The sequence below is a fragment of the Rhincodon typus genome, chromosome 17, assembly GCF_021869965.1.
Source record: "Rhincodon typus isolate 14 chromosome 17, sRhiTyp1.1, whole genome shotgun sequence".
Classification (NCBI taxonomy): Eukaryota; Metazoa; Chordata; class Chondrichthyes; order Orectolobiformes; family Rhincodontidae; genus Rhincodon; species Rhincodon typus.
In genome coordinates this window covers 53,989,053-54,007,490 of record NC_063348.1, presented here as the reverse complement: position 1 = coordinate 54,007,490, position 18,438 = coordinate 53,989,053, and the positions used below count along the sequence as shown (strand labels likewise).

General features: G+C 40.8%; 1 protein-coding gene across 1 annotated transcript; it reads right to left on the bottom strand.

The window, feature by feature from the left end:
• Positions 1-429: 429 nt before the first annotated feature.
• Positions 430-4,897, bottom strand: fancf (FA complementation group F). The gene has a single exon (XM_020509626.2). The coding sequence runs from the start codon at positions 4,838-4,840 to the stop codon at positions 3,749-3,751; it is 1,092 nt and encodes a 363-aa protein (XP_020365215.1). The 5' UTR covers positions 4,841-4,897; the 3' UTR covers positions 430-3,748.
• Positions 4,898-18,438: the final 13,541 nt, after the last annotated feature.

Genomic DNA, 18,438 nt, shown 5'->3' with positions numbered 1-18,438 from the left:
ACATTTCGGATCTGGTGCTGAGGAAGGGTCACCGGACCCGAAATGTTAACTGTTTTCTCCTCCACAGATGCTGCCAGACCTGCTGAGCTTTTCCAGCAACTTTGTTTTTGTTCCTGATTTACAGCATCCGCAGTTCTTTTGGTTTTTTTAAAAAAAAAGTTGAATTTATTCATGGGATAGGGCATTATTGGCCCAACCCAAAAAGCACAAAAGGGCATGCATTGTTAACCAAAATGCTGTGAATCTGGAGTTAAATGCTGACCAAACCAGGTAAGAATGCCAGATTTCCTCAAGGATAATACTGAACCTGACGCATTTTTACAAATCAACACAAGTCATAGTTCAGCTAGCTTTTCATTCTAGATTTTTACTGAATTCACATTTAACGTGCCATGACAGGATTCAAACTCGTGTCCTAGAGCATTAGCCAGAGGTTCTAAATCACTGTGACATTACCACTATAATACTGCCATTGTACAATTTCATGCCCTGATCTGTGTTCTTGTTTTTTTCCCCCCACTGGTCAGAATAGAGTTTTTTTGCCCCCGCCTTGCTTAGCTTTTAGGTGGCAGTTAATCATTTTTCAGCTATTCAAACAACCTCTAGACAGATCTTTTGTTTCTTAACCCATTACTACTCTTTGGCTCTGTCCCAGCAGTTTTCTGCAAGATAGTTTTCTAGCTGCTGCTCCATCCATTTGTCTTTTTCCTCTCCATTTCTCCCATGTAAAAGCAATTGCATTTTTAACTTGAGGTTTCATGTCTGGCCAATTTTGATGAAAGATCAAAGTTACACTCCCCACAGATGCTACCAGACCAGTTTCCAGCATTTTGTTTTATTAATTTATTCTACTTCAAGTAGATTTCAATATTTTCCTCAATTTATAAACAGCAATGCCAAACACTGCTTCAACATTAAAAATCGCATTGCTAAACACAAATAACCAATATCGTACACGAAAAATAAATTATTTTGATAGTATAGGCCATTGCTGAGGCCACACCTGGATCAGTGTTTCATATCTCTGGAGCCTAAAATTTCTAAGATAACAAAACAAAATTTGTGGTATTGTTGATATATACATAATCAACCAGTTTCTGAATACCATTGATAGTTTATGGAGTCAGAGTTGGAATACACAAACATCTGATTCAGTGGCATGACTGGTACTATTGAGCCAAAACTGACACCTAAATCAAAAACTAGCAATGACAGGTGAGTTTACAGTTTACTCCAAGTGAAAACATTCCAGCCATAGTCTGAAGTGTGAAACAGATACTGCAAAAATATGCCAAAAAGGATGACAATACAACCCAGAGATTAAAATCATTGAGAAACACTGAACAAGCTGGAGCACTTTCCTGTACAAAAAGTAATGATCTCATAGATCTGAAATCATGAAAAGTCTTTATAATACACTTAGATAAAAATGTTTTCCCTGGTAACCGAGCCCCAAAAACAAGGCATCATGGCTGGAGGTCATCATGAGACCTAATAAAAAATTCAGGTATTAGTTAGAAATTGGAGTATGCTGCCATTTTGAGTATTGATGGGTATAAATAGACAGCTCCAAGGGAGCCAAACAAGTATGTGAGGGAAAAGTAAATACTAGGTAATGTTAATGAAAGTAAAGAGAGTGGAGAACAATTTAATTCAGCATAAAGACCATAGATCAGTTGGTTCAGAATATTGAGCTGTAAATTCTACACAGAAAAAAGACTGCAACAATTTGAATAACTTTTTGTTGTTATATTGTTTCAGTAGGACTTCCAAAAATCCAGAAAAATAAATTCTGATTTTAATTAGGGAATCAAAAATTCAAACCAAGAGATAAAGCTAAAAAGTTTAACTTCAAGCATTTTTGAAATCTAATGACGTCAAAGCTAACATCAGCATTTTAAATTTTAAAAAAATAATTCACAGAATGTGGGTACTGTTTGTCCTGCCAGCAATTATTGTTCCTCCCCAAGTGCCCATAAGATGGCAGTGACCAACCTTCAACAGCTGCAAACCATGCAGTGTCTATTCACCTGATGATGCCTGGTTAATTTGATCCTTTTCAATACCTCATCTTAAATATGAGAACAAGGTTTCACAATGTTACAGTGGAAAAACCTTAATGCACTGTATCTTTCAATAAAAAAGTTTGTAAAAACACTGGACACTCCTTTAAATATATGCATGTATTAAGGAGAGCGTACGATTAGGAAGTGGCTAACAAATAAGCTTAGGATAGAAGAATAGGATGGGGAGGCTATGCTCCCAATTGTATTTCTGTTGTAGAGGCACCAACATGTAATCAGTACCAATGTAAGTCGGACAAAATGTAAATTGATCTTGGAGCTTGTCTGGATTTGCACCTAGGATGGTCAGTGACAATTTAAGTTCAATATTACTAAACAAAAATTAACTTAAAACAAAAAAAAACTTACACCAGAATGATATAAAACGTTTCCAAGGACCTGCTAGAAGAGACCTGAAGAAGGTGATAGTTGATTTGCCACAGGCTGAAAAGAGACAGCATTATATTGCCACAGACTACAGCAATAATAAATGCTGAGTTAGCCAGTGAAACTCAAACCTTGAAATCTTAAAATCAAATTTGTTAGATTCACTATCATTCATCTCTGATGAGAACAGCCCTAATGTGACTTCACCTGTATCTTGTACATGGGACACATCAGATGGAAGAGGTCAATTTTAAACAGTACATTTAAAATGGCAGTATTGTCATTTACAATTTAAGTGTGAATTAAAACCTTCCAACATTTTATTGGCTCGTTTCGAAGTACCGTAGATATTTAGATTACTATTTGCAATCTTAAATCTGGCTTGTACTTCATCTGGTGAATTGGAAGTGCAATTATCATTTTACTTAATCCTATGAGACCTCCTTTTCAAATAGGAATTTCCAAGGCTGCATATATACTCATCATACTGTCATAAATGAGGGACTACACTTACTGCTTTGGTCCATAATATCTTTGGGTACATTTTATCAGTGTTCCAGATTCAAATAAGGTTTCAATGTAACTTATTTCCATATCACCTCTCTCAGAAAAACTAACAGTCAAACTAAAATTTAAATTTTAGAACATGCACACGTCTGCGATGTTGTTGCACGTGACAGTGAGTAAACTAACTTGGTCAAGGTCTATGGAAAAAATACGAGTCAGTTTACTTCATACACTTGCCAAAACACGAGAGGCATGGTAAATTGCACACAAAACCTTGACATCCCAATTCAAACTGTTTTGATAAGAATAGCAGACATTTCAAAAGACAAACACTAGACAGGAGATTGCAACTTGGTTTCTCTCTCCACAAATGCCAAAAGATCTACTGAGTTGCTCCTGCGCTTTTGTTTTTGTTACAAAGATTATGGCACCATCCGTCAAGCCAATACCCAAGTATATCCCAATGAAGTGCAAGTTAGATAGGTTCACTTTTAAAGATGCTATTTTGCAACGCTTTGGTCATTGGTCTCTTGCTCATCAAGGGGATGAAAGATGATCGGGGATATGCAGTAATGCGGAGTTGAAGTTTAAAAAAATCAGATCAGCCGTGATTTTATTGAATGGCAGAAGATTCGAAGGGGCTGAGTGGCCTTGTTATTTATGCTTTAAGAGTTCAAAAGTTAATTAATGCTCTTCTCTTTCCGCACGGTGCTGTCAGACCTGCTGAGCTCCTCCAATGTTAAATTTTAGATTCCCATCCAGCATACTGCTGGCGATCCAGAAGTCGGCCCTCACTGGGCCAACTCCAGCAGTAGATCGGTCCAGACACTGACACCCGGCACTTCGAAGTCACCGTCCGCTGCCTTAAGGCTGCGCAGCTCGCTTTCGGCGGCCTCCCTGACCGGCGGAGGGCCCTGCCAGAGGGCGGTGAAGTGCTCCAGCAGCCGGCACCAGCTCGGCTCCTCGGCAGAAGGAGGCGCCCACTCGGCCCGGGCCGCGTCATAACGCAGGGCCCAACCCCAGCGCTGCAGGAGGCGCAGGTAGCGGCGGCCGAATGCCGGGCGGCGGGCGGTCAGGGCGGCAAGCTGGCTACACGGGAGCGCGCGGCAGAGGGTGGCGAGCGCGCGCCCGTCTCCTAGCAACCAGCCCAGGGCCCGGGCCCGCGCCTCGCTGCCATCATTCCCTTCAGTCGTCTCTAGCAACAAGGCGGCGAGCGGCTGGAAAGAACCGGGTTCTTCCTCACCGTCGCCACCGGGGACAGCCCGTTGCAGAAGCTCCTCGTAGGCCGCCGCCTGCCGCTCCGGTAACTCTCGCCCCTCCATCATCAGGCGCTCCTCCAGCCGCTCGCGCAGAATCTGGCCTCCCGTCTCCGAAACGACACCGACGCTCCCTCTCGGGGGCTCCGAACCCCAGGCTCGCCGCAGCAACCGGGTGGCCGCCTTCACCCTGACGGCCCGCCCCAGCGACGCCGAGAGGGCCGCCGTCGCCTCCGGCCCTCCGCCGCTTGTCCTTCCTGACCCCGCCGATCGGTACCAGGCGGCGGCCCGGTGGAAAGCGGGCGCGGAGGCGGCCGGGTTGTGCAGCAGCGCCTCGCACAGCAGCTCGCCGCCGCGGCCCAGCTCCTCCAAGAGTAGGTCCCGGTACCGCGGCAGTTCAGGCGGAGCCCTCGGCCTCAGGCGCTGCTGCTCTTGCAGCCGCTGCCGGAGGGCGGCCCGGGCCGCCACGCTCCCCGCCCCTTCTAAGCGCCGGCTCAGCTGCTCCAGGTAACCGGCCCACTGGAAAGCCCGGCTTACCTCCGCATCGTCCCAGTCGGCGGCCCATGGGCTGTGCGCCACCGCCAGCACCTCAGCGAACCGGCTCAAGTTCCCGAGCACCGTCTCCATGCTCTGGGACCGACCCAGCCGTTAAAATTACTCAGTGACCGTTATTCCACCGCCCGCGGGCGGGACTTTCAAACCGCGCGCGCTTCCCGCCCACCCGTTCTTATCGTCACTTCCGGTCCGCGCACACACGGTCACATGTTTCTTCTGATGGACGGTGCAGTGGTGGCCACGTGGTAAAGTAGCCATAGTCCCAAAGAATGATAGGAGTGCTCCTCCATGAGAGAGAGAGAGATAGAAAGAAAGAGGACCTGTGGCGAATTTAACCTCAGGCGAGGGAAGAAGCTGAGAAGGAGAACCCTTTCTGGTACCCTTGCCAATGCAAAAGCTGAACCCAAGCTGTTGGCATCACTCTGTGACATACCAGCTAATGCTGCTGACTTGTGAGAACTCGAAACCTAATTGGAAAGGAGCATTGTTTATTTACAACAAGGACAACAGAAGTTGCTGGAAAGGCCCAGCAGGTCTAGTAGCATCTGAGGAAGGGTCACCGAACCCGAAGCATTAACTCTGCTTTTTCTTCATAGATGCTGCCAGATCTGCTGAGCTTTTCCAGCAACTTCAGTTTTTGTTCCTGATACACAGCATCCACAGTTCTTTTGGTTTTTATTGAGCATCTTTAATTGTTGAACACCAAAATAGACCACTACTGGTGGCAGATTTAGGCTAGTCCCACCTTGGGGCAGAAAGTTCTGCAGACTCATCCTTGGGTTTGCTTCTTATTCTACCCAGAAGTATTATCAGACACAACTGAGCAATCGTCCCACCATCACAAACACTGCGACTTGTTTTTAAACCTCCTATCCACCACTTGTAAAAAAAACTGTGGAGCCAATTCAATATTTACATGCAAACCATTAAAAGTGAGTGAGAGGAAGGGAGAGAGAGAGAAGGAAACTTGATTATATTCACATGAATCTGCTGCCCTTATGTCTGTCTTATTTTAGCTGTTTATACCGCTGCTCATTTAGGAGTGTGATGAAGGGATATATACCTTTACTCAAAGGGTTGTGAATCATTGGAATTCACAATGGATGTGCTATCATCAAATATGTTTAAGATTGAGATAGATTCTTCCAGGGTATCAAAAGATATGGGGAGCAACTAGAAAGTGGAATTCATGTACAAGATCAGCCATGATCATGTTAAATATACAGCATGACGGGCCATTTGTTCCTACTCGTATTTCTTATTTTCTTGTGTTTACCATACTTGGTAATTTTTTTGTTCATGATTTTGATGTTATAATAGATTTTTGGTCATTCTAATTACCAATTTGTTAAATGTTAACAATGACAACAGAAAATATACAAAATACTCAGGAGGTCGGGTAGCAGCTGTGGAGAGGGAAACAGAGTTAACATGTCAACCTGAAAAGCATTAACTCTGCTTTTTTCTACAGTTGCTGCTTGACCTGCTGACTTTCAGGCTCAAACTGCTGCCATCATGTTTGTAGATCCCAGTGCATGCAGGCTGTCACTGCAATCATGCAATCTATACCACAACAGATCGGTAGGTTTACTAAGGCTCTGACTTTGAATGGATGACAATCATTCCAAGGTGAACGTACCATCCTGAGTTGGAACTACTGCCATTGTTGCTGGCTTAAAGTTGTGGAACTCTCTAACAATTCCATATGTGTACTCACACCTCATGGTCTTCAGTGGTTTCAAAAGGTAGCTCACTTCCACACTTTCAAGGGCAATTAGGGACAGCAACAAAACTGATATCCCATGAAATTTTTTTTAAAATCTCTGTTTAAAGTGGTTCTGCCGCTTCCTTGGCATTTGCCTTTTAGCTAGCCAGAATAGACTGCTGCCGGTGGTGCAGTTTGAATTCAGGCCTTCAAGGTGTAAAGCTACTCAAGGGTCTCCTATAACTCTCCGCAAATAAAAATACCAGCCTTCCACCAGTCATTTTGCAGCAACTGAAGTTGCTTTGCACAGGTACTCAAAGCCAGTCAACCATAAGATAGGTACTAAGAGAATATACAGGATGAACTGTTCAATTTTGTATGTATCATTGAAAGTATTATTTAATGAAGTTATAATGAATGGTACTTTAGTTGTGCCTTTTATTTCAGGATTATGGTCAAAAACTTGCAGTGATTGTCCCTAATGGAAGATGGTAAGGTGGAGAATTGTGAAGAGTGGTGACATGGAGATGAAATTTCAGGGGAACTACCATCTGTGGTTGTCATGGACAGCTCATCCAAATTGAAGGGATCATAGCACTACCTCAATTCCACTTTTTACTTGATCCTTGCTCTTCCTCCTCCTCTTAGTGAAGGCCTCATAGAAAAGGCTTTGTCCTCATAGTAGATTGTGGAGCATACAGCAGACTGCCACAGATTTGTAGAAATGATCCTGCAAGTAGTGGAAAGCTTCCTGCAAGGTAACAAAAACATTGTTTTGGAGCACTGATAGTTTGTTCCAAGGCTGTCATTGGAACATATTATCCATTCATGTTTGGATGGGGAATAGGAATCATAAGCTAGGTCATCAAGCAGTCAGCATCTATTTCAACTTGATGGCACAAAGATGGAAAGTACAACTGGCTAGTGCAGATTGAAACATGAGTGCAAATGATGGTGTGCAATGTTTGTGACAACAGTTTGCACTTTTCTGAAAAGGAAATTATCCAAGATGAAACTTACAAGGGTATTGAAAGATACTGATCTGGAAGTTAGAAAACAAATAAGTGAGACAGCTTAAAGTATGATTAGGGAGCTATATTTTGAGAAGGCATTTGGAAAGAGATGTAGAAAGGTAGATTAATTAAGAAGTTTTAGAAGAAAATTGAATCATGTTTAATTATAAATGATGGCTATTTGACTTAATTAGTTTGAAATGTATTTTTGAATAAACAATCATGCTTAGTTCGACACTTGCATTTTGTCTGTTATCCTGTTAAGTTCCTCAGCCTCTCATGATTGCCCAAGTCCCTTTTAAAATTATTTATGGAATTAGCTTCCAGCACCTTTCAGATAAAGTATTATGAATCTTGACAGCTGTCTCATTGAAAACTATATATCTTTGTCTCCCTCTAAATCCAATGTAATTTTAAATCTATGACCTTTAATTATTGATGCACTGGATATAGGCCAAGCCAGTATGTTGCTGAAAAATGTAGTACGGATGCTTAGATGAATTTGGGAATACCCCACAACATCTCCTAGTCAGATACTGGTACTGGTATTCAGACTGGTATAGTCTGCTGTATGGTGCACAAACTGCAAAAAGGAATGGAGCTGTAGGAGGAAGAAAACAATGACCACTCTGTATTCCTGGAGGAGCAGGATGAAGTGGAACCTGATATAGTCTGGAACCTTGCAGCGTTCACCCTAGTTGCCCAAGAGGCTTGCACAGTTAAAAACAGAGAAAAACAAGAATATAAGAAATCAAGTCTATGGAGAGAATGAACTAACAATTTTTATGGAGAATACAAAAGCATTTATGTTGAATTTGTATAAAACGCAAGTTCAGCCTCAACTGAGTATCACGTCTACTTCTGGGCACTACACTTTATGAAGGAGGTGAAGGCATTTAAAAGGTGCAGAAAAGAAAGATTCATGAGTGGTTTTAGGGATGAGTAACCGGTTACATGGATAAATTGGAGAAACAATGACTGCTGTCCTTGGAAGAGAGAATGTTGAAAGGAGATTCTATGAAGATTTTAAATCATAAACAGATTGGACAAAATAGAAAGGGAATAATTGCTCCTATTGGTGGAAGAAAGGCATAAAAGAGTCAAAAGGCATAAAATCAAGGCATTTGGCAAAAAAAACACAACAATAGTGACATGAGGAAAAACATTTTGTTAATTACCAAGTGGCTAGAATTGGAAATGCACTGTCTAGAGAGAGTGGTGGAGCCAAATTAAATTGAGGTATTCCAAAAGAAATTATCCAAAGAAACATGTTCAGGGTATGGGGAAAAGATAGGGATGAATTGCTCAAGCAGAGGATCAGCACTGACCTACCAGGCTAAATGTCCTCTTGTGCTGTAACCATTCCACAATTGTGAGATGGAAATAAAATGAAAGTAAGTGACAGTATTAATTGTTCAGTTGAGAATGTCTCGAGAGACAAATGAATGGAACTGCAGAATGCTAGTCTGAGGAGTGGTGGAAAGATGAATTCTAGAGATTCTCCAAAAAAAGAAAATAGAGGAAGTAAAGCCATAAAAATCCAATAGAAGATTTGGTTTATAATTAGGACCAAAGATTACAATATGAAGAAGCAATGATATTTTTATAGTAGGATTTGATAAGGCTGAAATTAGAGTTCTGCTCACAGTTCATATAACACTATTGAGAATGAAAGTGTAAGTTCACTACATGGGTCAGCTTTTACAGTTGATGGCTATTTTTAACATATCCAATATGTGGCTTTTGAACTTTAGTGCTCACCAATGTGATTTGATTTGGCATGCTTTATAGACTGAGCAAACATGAGTTAGTCCAACCTGCTGCAATAGGTAGTTGTGTTTTTTCTCAAAACGAATTCAGAACATAGATGCAAATATCTATTTTCCCAATTGTAGTATTTCCTATTTGGAAAAGAATCCTGTAAAAGTACAATTCTGTGTTGCCATAAAGATAGAATATAAATTTATGTCATCTAGTTCTAAAATTCTAAAACAGTTGATATCTTTAGAAAATGATATGCATTAAAAATATTGGAGAAGTGATTTTTATTTGTTGAACTGTTGTGAATTCGTCAGATGGCAGAACAGAAATCCTAGGCTACGATTTCCAAAATTTTACAGTATTAATTTCTAGGAGTTTCATGGAAGGTTTTTTCTCTATGAGCTCTAGCAGGTTTCTTCATGGAATTTTATGGTGCTAACATCATTAAGTATTGTGATGATAGTATGACTTTAAGAGGTGTATTTTGTCCAAATTTTTATGAAGAAAGATTGAAACAGAGGTCAGCAGCGGTCTGCTCAAAGCCAATAAAGTAAACAACTTCTGAGACTTTGGAGTTATTTATAAAGTTGGAACAGTAGAAGTAGCCTGAATGAGTAGGGTCAAGCTTCCACAGAACCAGGGTTTTTAATTTTAGCTTTCTGCAGTTGCTAGGATCATGAAGCTGGATGCGGAAGCTGTTTTTCCTCTCTCTGTAACAAAAGCTGGTTTTCTCTTCCTGCTGCTAGAATTGCATGTGAGACAATCTTAATTTGCCTTTTCCAAGGGTGTGTTTATGGGATGTTACTGTATTGGAACAGTTAATTAATAGTAGTTTTATATATATTATTTTGTTAAACATTTCGATAGAGTTACAGTTAATCCAATTCTTTTATTTTTATTTTGTCTGTATTTTAACTGTAATGTAAAAAATAAAGTGTGTTTTGCTTAAAGTCAGTAGTTTGACCAATGAAATTGCGTCTGGAATGCAACGCCTTACACTTACCTTTAAAGTAAGAAAAAGTTAGGGTCTACACTATCTTCTTGATATATTTTGAGGGGGTTTGGTTTTGTCCATAACAGTATGCACCATACCCTCTATGGCACCTCTCTCTACAACCTTGTACTCACCAGCAGCAGAAGTGTTTGCTGTCACGGGGACAGTCCATGTTTCCCGCCACTGGTGCCTTATTTAAAGTCTAGCTGTGCACTAGTTCAAATACTGCAAATCAGGAATTGGAATTCAGTTATGCTGTGTGAAGAATTGATAAGGAGATGGACAACAAAAGCAAGTTGGCACTTTGTTTTACTGACAGGGACCTGGAGGTCCTCTTGGTTGGAAATGCCACTGGAAATCACAACAACAGAGCCTGCCAGCCTGGTCCGAAGTTGCAACCAAGATCAATGCAGTTTCCACGGTCTGGAGGAATACTCAGCAATGCAGGAGAAAATTAATGAGATTCTGCCCTCTGCAAGGATAAATGCTACCATCTTCTCTCTGCTACCTCACATTGCCACTGCATGCACCTCTTACCAAGGTTCAGGTTTTTTTTTATTCATTTGTGGGATGTGGGCGTCACTGGCTGGCCAGCATTTCTTACCCATACCTATTTGCCCTTGAGAAGGTGGTGGTGAGCTGCCTTTTTGGACCACTGCAGTCCTCCTGCTGTGGGTTGACCCACAATGCTATTAGGGAGGGAATTCCAGGATTTTGACCCAGCGACATTGAAGGAACGGCGATATATTTCCAAGTCAGCATGGTGAGTGACTTGGAGAGGAGCTTGGAGGTGATGGTGTTCCCATATGTCTGCTGCCCTTGTCCTTCTAGATGGAAGTGGTCGTGGGTTTGGAAGGTGCTGTCTGAGAATCTTTGGTGAATTTCTGCAGTGCATCTTGTAGATAGTACACACTGCTGCTACTGAGCGTCGGTGGTGGAGGGAGTGAATGCTTGTAGATGTAGTGCCAATCAAGCAGGCAGCTTTGTCCTGGATGGTGTCAAGCTCCTTGAGTGTTGTTGAGGCTGCACTCATCCAGGTTCTATGACTCCCACTGCTGCATGCAATATCTTCCCTCAAATGCTGTCAGCCACCCATACTCTGAAACTACTAGCCCTACCTGCCATCGGAGCTTCTTGTTCAATCAGTTGGGACATAGAGTCATAGATTCATACAGCACAGAAACAGATCCTTTGGTCCAACTTCTCCATGCTGACCAGACTTCCCAATCTAACCTAGTCCCATTTTTGATAATCTTTCTTCTACTTTTGCCAATACTAACTGCTCAGCTGCAGGCTGGAGAGGATCCTATGGGTCGGCTATTAATAACTTTATCAAATGACACAGGAGTAGCAAACTGGTTCATCTGATACACTTGGCAAGCTGGATCAAAGGTTAGAAGAGCTCACCTGTGCCATACTTGCTCTGTCATGTGTACATTTAACTGTCTCAGTGGACAGTTCATGGAGAGTCAGGTCCAAGAGTCATCGGCTTCTGGAGTTGCACACACCCTGTACTTCATCACTGTAACCATCAACAGTAAACACCAATGGCAAAGGAATAGGGCATGAGGAATCTTAACCTCACTTTAAGTGCCCTTGCCTCACAAAGGAACAGGGTGATACCGAGTAGACATTCAGTCAAAGAAGGAACAATGTACAAGTCCCCAGAAGTTTCCTGACAGGACATTCCAGAGGTGCCTGGCCCCTCCACTCCATTTAACCTGCGACCCTTCACCTTATGGAGGTCCAAGCTGAGGAAGGTGAGCCTTCATTTGGCCAGAACACTCAGCATACCTGGACTATCTGGCCCAAATACCCCCTGGGTCATCTGCCCACCAACTCCAAGGTCAACAGACTCCATTGTGAGGCAGGCTCCCTTCATCCCAGCTGCAGATGCCAGGACGGTATCTAAATGTTCATCTAATATCATCACCTATGTGATCGACTGCCATTTTTGCTGTTGCTGAAGAATAAACTTAAGCAACCTTTTCTTAGTGTCGCACAATGTTATAACCCTGTATGAAGGATAAATATTCTTTCCATGACACCCATAAAACTTTGTCATCACTGGATGAGGGTACATCAGATGTTGTGAAACCTTCCATTAGATTGTAACATTTACTTTTATTAAACAACAGAAAAAGTGAACAAAGAACAAACCAGTGAACTGAATTTGCATTTGGAATTAAACAGGGAATGCTTGCCTATCCAGCATCAATACATTACAGTTAATTTATGATGACTTCACTCAATTCAGTTGCACAGAAAACATTTGCCAAAATAAGTTGAATAGTATAGATTGTAACATGCAGCTCCTGTTCGTGGACTGTGAGGGTCTTCAGGTCTCTCTCAATGCTGCCTATCTTTTACCAAGATGTGATCAATGTCTGGAACTTGCGCTGGCTTTGCCACAGTCAGGAGTAGTAGCTATCGTCAGAGAGCCTCTGCTCAGGAATTTGCACGTCCATCATCTTGGGTTCAAGTGCCTGGTGGAGGGGAAGCCATGGTTGCGGGGGTGACCAGAGTTGGGGACATGCTGGCAGATAGACACCTGGGATGGTAGTGCACCAGTTGGAGGACACTTGTGTGTGGTGGAATCCTGTCTGGGTGTACCCCTGCTTGGATGGAATTTCGCCTTGGCCCTAGGATCCTGAGCCTCTTTCAGGATCCCACACCCCACAATCTGAGCCACCTTTTGGGTATGTGTCGTGCATCCTTCCACGTCTCAAAAAGACTTTTTTATGCAAGCTGCTGCTGCATACTATCCACTTTGATTCTTTCATCCACTGCACAAACACACCTTGGTGTGTTTATTTGCCTCCTGGTGGTCGGGATCTCCAGTGGAGCACTGTGATGATACTGTGGTTTTAAGAGGTGTACATTTTTCCTCGTTTTTTTTGAAGAGTGGGTTTGAACTAAAGGTACTGACAACTTGTGAAGCCCTGGGAGTTTTTCTTTAAAAGTTAGAACAATAGAAGCAGCATGAATTAGTGGAATCATGATCCCACGGAACCAGGGTTTTCATTTAACTTTCAGTGGTTGAGGTTTTGAAGTTGGTTGTGAAAACTCCCATACAACTCTCTCTGCTAGAATTTTCTCTTGGTGTTCTTTCCTATTGGACTGGAGACGCACCGCATGTGAAATTTTGCTGAGTTTGCCTTTGCCAAGAGATTTACTGCGTGTGTTTATGGGATGCTACTATATTGGAACAGTTGCTATTTAGTAGTTAAATAATCTATAATTCTGTTAACTTTTCGAATAGAATTAGATTTATCAATTCTTTCTTTTGTTTGTATTTTAACTAGGTGTAAGAATAAAGTGTGTTTTGCTTAAAGCTGAGTTGTGTGACCAATCGAATTACATCTCGAACACAGCACTTGCCTTTAAATAAGATAAAAGTTAGGGTCTAGGTTATCTCCTTGATATGTTTGAATGGACTTTGGTCTGGTCCATAACAAATTGGAGGCTCTTGTCTGGTCAAAATTGCTAAGAACAGTTTGGGTTTAGGATTATTGGACGCAGAGACAGTGAATGGTGAGTGTTGGCTTTTTTTTGGGGTGTTGCATTCACTTAGTATAAATAGGGGTGCCTTGTGCAATAATGGCTCTTTCAGTCACTAAGAGTTTCCTAGGGGTGGAAGAAGTCACTTCAGGTAGTTTACGGAAAGTGAGAAAGGCAAAACCTCCATAACTGGCAAGCAAACTAAAGTCGGAGTTGTCTGTATCTTTGAGGAAAGGAGAGATAATTGCGGCAATAGCTCAACATTTACAATTGCCAGGAATGCATTCAGGATCGTTAGAAATGGTTAAAATTCACTTGCAAATGAAACAGCTTGAATTTGAGGCAATGGCGAGGGATAATGAAAGAAAAATGAAAATGAAACAGTTTGAATTATGATTAAAAGCAGAGGAAAAAGAAAAGGAAAGAATAGCTCTGGCAGAACTATAAGAGAAAGAAAGGATGGCCCTAGCAGAGGAAAAAGAAAGAGCGAGAAGAGACAAAGAGTGAGAAGAAAAGGAGAAAGCAAGAGTTTTTGTACTTCAGAAATTGGCAATGAAATAGGAAATTTAACTTCAAATGTTGGAGGTCAAGGTAGAATGTTGAAGTAGTGATGGGGACAGTGATGAAGAACAAAGCCATCGTGTCCAAAAGGCTGGTGGGATCTGTTTAAATATGTCCAAGTGTTACCAAAGTTTGATGAAACGGCGTAAAAGCCGTTTTCATTTCATTTGAGAAAGAGGCTAAATGAATGAAATGGCCGGTGACTATGTGGGTATTGTTGATTCAAACAAAATTAGTAGGTAGAGCTGGTGATCTATTTCCATCACTATCAGATGAGATATTGGGGGAGTATGTGAGGTGAAAAAAGCCATCTTACGTGCATTTCAACAAGTGCCAGAAGCCTACAGTCAATGTGTTATGAATCTAAGGCGGGAACCTGGTCAAACACATAGTGATTGAAAGGATCAAACAAAGTGACTTTGATAGGTGGATAAAGGCATTGAAAATAGATCAGACAAATGATGCTCTTAAAAAGGCTGTTATTTTGGAGGAGTTCAAAAATTCACTGCCTGAAATAGTAAGAACTCATGCAGAAGAGCAGAAAGTTAAAACTGCAAGATTAGCAGCAGAAATGACAGATGATTATGAGTTAGTTCATAAATCAAAGTTTGGCTTCTGACATCGATTTCAATCTATGAGGGATAGAAATTCGAGAAAAGAGAAATCCTCAGGTAGTAAAGGAAAAGGAGATCTCATTGAAGGTATTAAAGATAGTTTACTTCAAGTTAAAAAAGAAACCCATGAGGGGGGGAAGAGAAGTAAAGTAACTTCATGTAGGACGCATGAAGTTGCAGTGTTGCTGGTTTAAGAAAAGCACTGAGAAGACATGGTAAAATTTGAAGCAGTGGCAAGGGATAAAGAAAGAAAAACAAAAATGAAACAGTTTGAATCATGATTAAAAGCAGAAGAAAAAGAAAAGGAAAGAATAGCCCTGGCAGAACAAAAGAAAGGGAAAGTATAGCCCTGGCAGAACTAAAAGAAAAAGAAAGGATGGCCCATGTAGAGCAAGGAGAAAGAGAGAGAAGAGACAAAGAGAGAGAGAGAAAGGATAAGCCATTGGGGCTTATTGAAGTGGAAAAGGATATCCCAGTGGAAGCTAAGGAGCTGCAAAAGAATGTTCAGGGTTTGGTCAGTAAGAAAGAACTGGATTTCTTTCAATAATTTACCTGTGTGGGTAAGGTTTACTCATGTATCAAAAGAAGTAGATAATGAAATTAACATTTTAAGAAATACAGGAGCAAGTCAATCTTTGATGGTGAGAGATGAGGAGGAAAGTAACTTGGAAGGTATATTGCCAGAAAAGGTGGTTAAATGTGGAATTCATGGTGAGAAGTGTAGGGTTCCTTTGTAGAAGGTGAAGTTGGAGAGTGTGGTGAAAAGTGGTGAAGTTGTCGTAGTAATAACAGAGAAATTCTCTGTTCTGCAGATCAATTTAGCCTCGGGAATGATACAGCTGGATCACAGAGGAGAATGATACCTACAGTGGTTCAAAACCCAGTGGAAAATCAAGCAGCTGAGATGTTACAGGAAGTGCATCCTGGGAGCTTTCCTGACTGTGTAGTGACAAGGTCACATAGCCACACGTTGAAACAGGAGGAGAAATCAAAGAATAAAGATAAGGAAGTTGAAGTTCAATTTTCAGAAACTATATTTGATCAAATGGTTGCAAAAGAAAAACAAATACAATAACAGGAGGAAGACAAAGTAGATATTTTTCATTCAGAAGGATTAGTTGAGTTACAAGAAAAAGATAGGAGGAAAGCTCACATAGTGTGTTATGTGAATATGCTGAAACAGTATTTTGATAGGGAAGGAAAGCAAAAGGAGAATGTGGTACTTGTTACAACCCAGAGTGAAGAACCAAATTAAGATAAGTTTGAATTTGATATTCCTCAAATTAATTTGGATAATGAGGAATTTCTCAAAAGTGGAATAAATTATTGAGTTACCTTCCAGAGGAAAATTCAAATGACCTGAGGGAGTTATTCCAATCACATGGAGAGATGTGGGAATAAGCTGAGAAGTACTAACATGTATATGCATGATGTAGATATAGGAAATGCTACTTCACTTAAGCAATACCCTTATAGACTTAAACCTCCTAATGTGGCACAGGTTCAAAAAGAGAATGAAAGCATGTTCAAAAATAATATAATTGAAGTGAGTTGCAGCAAATAGAGCTCACCCATAGAAATGGTGTCAAAACCAGATGGCACCCAACGTTTATAAGTTGATTACAGAAGAGTCAATGCAGTTTCAAAATCTGATTCATATTCTATTCCATGGCTGGAAGACTGTATTGAATAGGTGGGACAAGCTGGACTTACTCAAAGGATACTCTTATCTAAGAGAATAAAGTAAATTTCAGCTTTTGTGATACTGAATGAACTCTACCAGTTTAACGTTATGCCATTTGGCATAAAAAATGCACCAGCTACATTCCAAAGACTAACCAATAGAGTCATTTCAGGATTGCCCAGCTGTGTGGTGTACATAGACAATCTAGTTTTTTATTAGCTACAGGTGGAAGGAACATTTGGAGCATCTATCGGAATTATTAGATCGACTACAGGAGGTGGGCTTGATGATGAACCTGGCTAAGAGTGAATTCACAAAAGCCCAAGTCATGTTCCTAGGCCATATCATTGGATATGGACAGATGGCCCCGGGGGATGTGAAAACAAAGGTTATTGAGGAGTTTCCCATACTATCAATGAAGAGGGAAATATTCTGATTTCTGTACTGAGTTGTTTTTATCGAAAATTTGGACCAAATTTTAGAAGTGTGTTTACTCCACTGACTGACTTGTTGAAGAAGTACAGAAAATTTCAGTGGGTGCAGGAATGTCAGAAGGCATTTGAAAGCCTGAAAGCTGTGTTAACTACTCCTCCAGTGTTAGTCCACTCAATTATGCAAAGCTATTCAAGGTAGCTATCGATGCAAGTGATATGGATGTTGGTACTGTACTCTTACAAGAAGACAACAAGAACATAGAAAGACCTATTGGGTATTTTTCCAGAAAGTTGAATATTCATCAAGGGAAGTGTTTCACCGTTGAGAAAGGGACTTGAGTTTGGTGTTGACATTGCAACATTTCAACATTTATGTTGCCAGTAATGTGCGTGTGACAATGTATATACTGATCATAACCTCTTAACGTTCTTGAAAAAAAAAGATAAACATACCAGATAGTTTAGATGAAGTTTATTGTTACAGCCATTTAGTTTGAAAATAATACATGTGGCAGGACGAGAAAACATAATTGCCAACGCATTGTCATGACTTTGATGAAAGAAGACAAAGGTGTTCTGTGGCAAAAGAAATAGACTAAATAGACGGTAGTATTGAATGCTTAGAGTCAAAGTAATGTATAAGTATTATAGTGTACTAATTGCATAAGACTAAAGGTTTTTAAAAATGAAACCATTTTTGTATATTGATGAGTTTTTTTTTAATAAGTGGAGCAGTGTGATGATACCATGGCTTTAAGAGGTGTAGTTTTTTCCTGGTTTTCTTTTAAAGAGAGAGTTTGAGCTACAGATGTTGAGCTGTCTCTTCGGCCAATAAAGCGAAAATGTTGTGAGATCCTGGGAGTTTTTCTTAAAAGTTAGAACAATAGAAGCAGCATGAATAGGGGGAGTCAGGCTCCCACAGAACTAGGATTTTAGTTTAGAATCATAGAATGATCGGGTTTTGAAGTTTGCTGTGGAAGCTCTCTGCCAGAATTTTTTCGGTGTTCTTTCCTTCTGGACGGGAGACACATTGCATGTGAGACAATCTATCTTACTGAATTTGCCTTTGCAAAAAGTGTGTTTCTGAGATATTACTATATTGGAACAGTTGCTGTTTAGTAGTTAAATAATCTATTATTCTTAAATTATTAAATTTCCTAATAGAGATGAAGTTATACTAATTCTTCTTTCTTTTGTTTGTATGCTAACTAGGTGTAAGAATAAAGTATGTTTCCCTTAAAGCAGAGTAGTGTGACCAAACAAATTACACCTGGAATGTAGCACCCTATACTTGTCTTTAAATAAGGTAAAAGTTAAGTTCTAAGCTATCTCCTTGATATATTTGAAGGGGGTTTGGTCTTGTCCATAACATAACACTGTACATAGCAGCCCTCCCATTTTCC